This window comes from Amphiura filiformis, chromosome 4, assembly GCF_039555335.1.
Source record: "Amphiura filiformis chromosome 4, Afil_fr2py, whole genome shotgun sequence".
NCBI classification, from domain to species: Eukaryota; Metazoa; Echinodermata; class Ophiuroidea; order Amphilepidida; family Amphiuridae; genus Amphiura; species Amphiura filiformis.
The window spans coordinates 60,283,291-60,291,026 of record NC_092631.1 but is presented as its reverse complement, the minus strand read 5'-3'; the positions used below and the strand labels follow the sequence as shown (position 1 = coordinate 60,291,026).

General features: G+C 35.4%; 1 protein-coding gene across 1 annotated transcript in view; it reads right to left on the bottom strand.

The window, feature by feature from the left end:
• LOC140150288 (L-methionine gamma-lyase-like) overlaps positions 1–1,708 on the bottom strand; it is a 14,621-nt gene extending 12,913 nt beyond the window's left edge. The window contains exon 1 of the mRNA XM_072172294.1: positions 1,638–1,708. Within this exon, the coding sequence (XP_072028395.1) occupies positions 1,638–1,708 (71 nt within the window). The remainder of the gene's footprint in view (positions 1–1,637) is intronic.
• Positions 1,709–7,736: the final 6,028 nt, after the last annotated feature.

Below are 7,736 nucleotides of genomic sequence, written 5' to 3'. Positions count from 1 at the left end.
ACAGTCAATTAATTTATGTCAACATTTCGTTGTTTGACATCGCATGCAAACATTATCTTATTTACATAATGGTTTTGACCTCGAGTCATGAGTGGTGATTCATTGTTTAGGCCAAGTAAAATAAATGACGTGTATATCGTCCCCGCCCTCTCCGATTTTTGGAGATTTTCAAATATTTTAGTTATTTTTCCTATTACAAAAGCACACCTGAATTACATTGCATGGGTCTAAATTGCTTTGTTTATAAAATTGTTGTGATGAAATGACATGTTTAGAAGTTCTTGGTTATCATTTATAAACACATTGCAAACACTTTCTTCAAGCTAGGGGTAGGGCTTTGGGGAAATAACAAAAATATTAGGGACCTCCCCGATTTTATGATGTGTTGACAAACATTTGCCATTGCAATTTTACACAGAAATGAATGGCAAAAGAATAACACGATAACAAATAATAAGCACCTCCCTCACCAATTTTTGAAAAAGTCCGGACATATACATTTTTTTTTACTTGGCCTTAATTGGCATACTCCTCTAAATATTTTACCGCAAAGTCCTATGGTGGAGGGCTATTTTGTTGTGTAGTCCTACAAAGGTGGGTGACTAAAAAGTAGCCTGTTGGTACATGTTTTACCGTACAGTCCTATGGTGTGGGTTTTTATTTTTTATTTTGTTGTCCTAATTCGATTGCTCTTAGTTCGTTATTTATATAACTTCAAACACAAACCTTCTTAGGGATGCACCATTAGATTCTCAGGGTGGGGTAGGAAGTCTTCACCCACTTCATGAGCAAAAAAAAAAAACTTTCCCCACCAACTATAAAAAATAAAAAACTTTCCCCGACCCCAACTTCCTACCCCCCCCCCTCAGTATCAAATGGTGCGTCCCTTAGTTTAATTCTTTCAATCAAAATTTCACTCCTCTGCTAATGATGACAAGTGATAATCGAAGTAATACTGCATTAGGCCAAATACAAAAATAAACATGTTTCACGTCCCCTCCTTCCTTTTTGGAGGTTTCTTCAATTATATTTTTATATTTTGCAATTCAGTTATAACTTTTAAAAATTATGTCTAGGGAGTTGAGATGCTTTCTATAGCCTTCTCAATATACAAGAAACAAGTTGGAAGGTTTCGAGATCATAAGAGGGGCCTACCCTCAGAACAACAAATAAAAGAGGCCTCCTCCTTTTTGCAGGCATTATTGTGCACGCTAAAATAGCTCTAAATATGGGTATTTACATCGATTCTGCGATACAAAATAAAAAAGGCCCTCCTACTCCTTTTTTTCAAAAAACCTAGACGTGAAACATGTTTTTTTATTTTACTTGGACTTATCAATATGGAACTACACCTTTATCTTGACAATTCATTTGCTCGCCCTATTCCTTTTAAAGGAATTTTTATTTATTGTGAACTTGACTTACTCATTCTTTCATTTCTCTTGACAATTTTTCATTTGCCCACCCTATTCCTTTTAAAGGAACTTTTATTTTAATATTGTATAATTATTTACGTTTGTTATGCCATGCACATTCGAGACTTATGATGCAGATCACAAATTTACATCATGTCAAATATTGAAATATAAAATCATTTCCACTAGATGACAAAGACACTATTCGTTTGATTGGTTCACCTGAAGAGAGTCCCAATGCAGGAAGAGTGCAGCTCCTCTATCAGAGTCAATGGAAAGATGTGTGTTATCATGGTTATACCAGTTCTGATGAGGGCTCTAGTGGAGGATACTGGTGTGGCTCTTTACGGAGGCAAAGGTAGCATGCAGACAACTAGGCTTTCCAGGGACAGCATTCTATAGGAGTACATACGGTGATGGAAATAGTTCGGAAGCTCTTTCAGGATTCATCTGTTCTGGTGGTCAGTACCACAATATTTAGTAATAAAAGTATAATAACTAATAATTCTTTCCACAGTTAATGGTAGTGTTAATGTTAATTTGAATTAAAGTAAACATATATTAAATACCGGCATATACATATGATAATGAGACTATTAATTTACTAGTTAGGTACAGTTAGCAATAGGCTACCTTCACTTTAATGAGATATTTCTCTTGTGATTTTTCCATGCAGATGAACAATCGTTACACAATTGCAGCGGTATATTGCTAGAAGAAGAACCTTGCGCACACGGGGAGTATGCCAGTGTCGTTTGTATCGGTTCGTAAATAGTTTGCAAATTCATAGTTGGTTCATTTATTTTTGATATATTCTTCTTCTTCTATCGTCACCTCCAGGCCGTAGCCAGTATTTTTGGAGGGGTGTGGAATTTCCAAAAGTGGACATTTTCCTAAATAAATTGTTTGTTTCTTTTTTTGGAGGGGCAGCAAACACACAACGTTTTACAGAAAACATTGAAATGTCGGGTTATATAAAGGGTATAAAAACGTTTCAATACATTCAAAAAATATTTTGGGAAAACTTGATGCTAAACATTCTAAACAGAGTGTCATTTAAGTGTTGACAAAATATTTTGCCAAAATGTTTAGCCCAAAATATTTTACAATAACGTTATTGACGTTTTCATGACCTTATATAATCCGACATTTAAATGTTTAAGAAAATGTTGGTGTTTGCTGGAGGTGTACATTTTTACATTCCCCTCTGAATGACTTTTTGTCATGGGGGGGGGGGGGTTGATCATCTCACTACATATTAAATCCATACAATTTCCAAGAGATTAATTATATAGGCTAAATGAGCAATACTTGCCCCAAACATAACATATGTAGTGTATATTATACCAAGTTTGATACAATATTGAATGGCTTGAGGTTGATACCAGATTATATTGGATGAGCTTTGGAAAATTCGAGTCTGATCGTTCCATAGCGAATCAATATAATCTGGTATAATCCAAAAGACGACATTCAATATTATCATTACTATCCATTCTAAATTGAAATTCAAAATCACAATAACAAAATTGTTAGAAATGTCAAAAATGTCCAAATTTATGACCAAAATTGAACAAAACAATTTTGGAAATATGTACATATATCTAAAAGTTCAAAACATTTTAAAGCTAAAATGAAGTGAAAATGGAATTTCAACCATAGTACAGTTACTATGTTGCACATGTGCACATAGAAGCATGAGAATTTCTACACGTGAATTACAAGATCCAATGTTGAGTTTAAGACATGGATCCAATGGAAAATGCTCAGATCTTGTTGAAAAAATTACTCGTCTAATTACAATGATTAACAAATGTATAGTTTATGCTATTTACGATCTATCGTTGTTGAATTATCTTACAAAAAATTAATTTCACAATAATGTTACAGAGTCGTACTTGACTCAAGGCCAAAATCACCTTTGCGAACTCACACGAACGCACAACACAAATACACTGTTTGATTAAGCTAACAAAATCTAAGTCTTTAATTGAAAGTAAAATATGATTGGAACATTTAACAACAATTGCATATACAATGTAATAATCACACAATCACAGTTTTGATTATTCAGTACTTAACCAGCAGTCTTCTTGTTGGTGATCACAGAGTTCTTGCAATGTTCTGGACGGCTGAGGTATTATATCCTTATTCACTTGTCCTGCGAAAGTCAGTGAAGTCCGTTGTACACTTGCATTCATAAATCCTTGCGTATAAAATCCTCACGCGAAAATGGTGCTGCTTTCTCCCAAATACTTAACTCCTTGCATCGTCCTCCAAACACGTTTAAAACTCCTTGCGCAGTTCTCCAAATACTAAACTCTTAGCGCCGTTCTCCAATACTAAACTCCTTGCGCAGTTCACCAAATCTCTTTGGAGTTGATAAGTTTACTTTGGTATTTTCTGCCTCCGCAGGAAGGTAGTTTCTTTGAAATTGACACCTAAAATGCCGCACATTGCGCGGCATGTAGGCCGATGATGTACAAATTTATATTCTGACAAGAACTCTAATTTCCGCCCAATATTGAGAGCCCAATATATATCCCCCACCTCTCTGCGCCATACATAAATTCGCCTATCGCCATTTCCGAATGTTCAAAAAGGTAATCACGCTTCCTCAGCATGTGCAATAAATTAGCATTAAAATTAATCTTATTCTATAGCGATTCTAGAAACACCTAGCACGTGGCGCCAATGGCGTGGGTCTATCAAGTTAATGAATTATGCATTAGAATATTTTCAAACTCATATGTTGTATAATTGAAGACCGAATTAAAAAAGACCTAGCTTGCGTATGCCGTCCTGTAAACCAGACCAAAATGCCATACTGCGCAGGTCAGCAACCAATCACGGCGCGCCTTTGTCGCGACGTCAGACGCAAACTAGTCTTTTTTAATTCGGTCTTTAATCCTATAGGTTTTAACCTCAGCGCTCATCAGCAGCAGCTTTATCGTAGAAGACAAGTTGGAAAACCGTTATGCTGTGGCAATGGGAATACACATCAAACAAGGTTTAATTTCATGATTACATGAAACCTGATTATCAATGCAAAAACTTTGGCTGGAGAAGTTGAAGCTGACGTTCATGGCGACACTTTGGATGTGATAATTTGACATCATGGATTGTTTTGTGCAAAATTGGGGGTATTTTTGTGCCGCGGCGAGTCAGCAGACTGACTGGTATGCATGCTAGGCTCGACTAGGCCACAATCATGATCATGATGCATTTGAACTGCAATGTATGGTATGATACGCCTAGCCGAGCCTATGGCCGGCTTCATTGCTGTTCAAATACATGTACTAAAGTATTGCAATTTTATTGCGTTGATATAATTCGGAATAATTCGTTTTAAAGTATTTGCTTCCCCAATTCCCATGCGTGGTAGGTCATGTATCAGTTTTTTATGTTCTACTGAGTACTGTTGCAATATTTTTGCATGCATACCCAGGCCATGACCGTTTCAAGACTTTGACTGAGAAATTTGCTTTTTGTTTGTTAAGATAAAAATAAAAATAAAATGCAAGAATCATCTTTCCCCACACAATACTTCTTACAAACAAGGTGTTGATATTGGCCCTTTGATGCAAGACAAAGCACAAATGAAGGAAACAAAACAAAACAATAATGTTTTTGATTTTTATTCAATTACACATACAAAAGAGTAATGGCCTATAAAAGACCCCCTAAATATAATAATATTAATATTATTTTAGTCCTAAAGACAAAATATAATAAACAAGAATAAAAATATCTGATACGAAAATTTGTTACTCTGAAACGTTACAATCGTAATTTTCAGTCAAAAAATCCACGAGAAATGACTCTTGATACAACTTGGGCATATATTTAAAAAAACAAACAGAAACGGCTGCCTGCATCTGGAACTCTTCATATCTGAAAGTTTGAAGGTCTTATTTCATACATCAGAATTATCTGCAAGATTGCAAGATGGCTTTAGGTGACCGTGGCCCTATTGGCTAATGCACAAATTTAGATTTTCTTTCTATTTAAATAATATGTTAAAGCTTATGCCCTGTAGATTACATTCGGTTCTTGAGATATGGCCTGTCAAAATGGCGCGAAACCAAAACAAAAAATTGGCAACAACTTTCTTTTTTATTTTCTATATTTTTATGATTTTCTAATTACATTCATGAATTATGCAAAGTAAAGATTTCAGGTACAATTAAAAGAGCTATAGTACTGAGGCATGGTACATGGGTAGAAACACACACTGTAGGCCTACTACAAAATTACGGTTGCGTTTTGGCAAATTTCAATTTGCATAATTAATTAGGGCCACTTATTAGAAAAGTTGATTAGGGCCCTAATTAATTATGCAAATGGAAATTTGCATGGAAAAACATCCATGGGTTTTATATCTTATTTTGTAGCCGATCTGAACATTTTACTTTGTACAATTCTTGCATATATAATTAGAAAATAAGGCCTACCTGACAACATTGCATAACAAAAAATAAAAGAAATTTGTTGCCAACTTCTTGGTTTCGCGCCATTTTGACAGGCCATATATTTTGGTATAAACCAAAATCCGATTAAAATAAAATGTTCAGTCTTGTAATCAGGAGAGAATGGACTCACATATTTCAATCAGACAAAATCTATATCCAAAAGCGTTACCTTAAAGCTAGCATTATAAGTGTCTCCTTAACTAATAACAAAAGGTGCCCACTGGTATCTTGGAGGCATTGTCTTTTTTAAAGACATTTCTTGTTATTATTATTTTAAGGGCCAGGGTACGTTGGCTGTGTTCAAAACTCGCATGGAGAAGGTTTGAAGCATTATGACCGCAATGAAACAATGACGGTGGAAGCTTGTAAAGACTTTTGTTCTAGCGAATCGGATCCGACAGAGTTAGTTGGACTAATTCACAAATTGTGTTTCTGTTATGAAACATTTGATATAAATGACTGGTTGGTAAATGATGAGGAATGCGATACACCGTGTCCAGGAAACGAAAATGAGAAATGTGGAAGGTATTGGAAGAGCCCGCAGCGAGAATCATTTTACAATGGTAAGTATTATATTAATAACCAAACTTCAATCGAATCGAATGAAGGTGGTTTGTATGCACGGAGGACATGGGGGAAGGCCGCGCCCAGGGCCTAAAGCTATTCAAAGGTATCTGATTTGTAACATCCTCACTTCTTTTACCAACATAATAGTTCGTTTTTCAGGCAAAACCGTGCACATTTGAAATTGATGAGCATTTGTATCGCATTTCATTTTGTTAATTTGAAAACCCCCGAGAAGGTAAAAAAAAAAAAAAAAAAGCTTCAAAATAACTTCGCATAGACTACAACTTGGGTACTTAAAACATGACTAGCGATATGAAATCAATATAATATTTTTTTATCTTTTCGAATCGTTAATAATAGAGGTTATCCGTGTTCTATAAGCTGCATATCCTACCAGCGACTACTATACCTTGTTTAGGACTTTCAAAAGAAGTACCTGCATGTGCAACCATGACTATTTCAAAATAGCCCGCCAAAGTCATGCAGGTAACTCCGAGGTCGTGCATTGAATTAGTTTGAATGAGGAATACTACGGGAACCAGTGCCTTTTGTTAGAAGTCACGCATGAGTAAAGTGGATAACCTCTATTGTATGTTTTCAGATGCGTTAAAGTATATTATAAAAGGACAATTACAGTAAAACCATTTTTCGTTGACCGTATTTCCTCTCTTCTCTTGATATATCTATAGCATCTCTCGGGAAATGTGATGACCCAACACCTTCAAATGGAACGACAAAGGAAGATGATTTTTTATTTGGAAAATGGGTTACAATCAAATGTGATGAAAACTTTACACTTGTAGGAGAATCTCGACTGCAGTGTGTACAGTGAAACACCTGATGAATGCAGATGGAGTGAACAACCGCCAATATGCCAAGGTACGGTAAACAAGTATCAGTAACTTAGGTGCGTATGCACAAAACAAGTTAAACCGGCTAACTTTATTATGGAGGCCTAGTTAGACTTACGGAGAGATCCTTTCATCTTTTCTTTTCCTCCTTTAATCCTAACAAAGTCCACAAATTAAAATGTGGTATAAAGCTACATGTATTCGCCCTTAACAGGATCTACAAAAATATAGAATAAGGTATTTTAATACCCCAAAGGACTAATCTCCATAGTTAGACCAGGTCTAAAGTTAAACCTGATCGTTGTTGTTTTGTGCATACGCACCTTAGAGTTTTGAAAAAATGTATTTATTGATTTATTCATTAGAAAAAGTTAAAGGATATCTCCCATTCATCCGTGTGTGGTGAATTGACTACGTAATAATCACACACT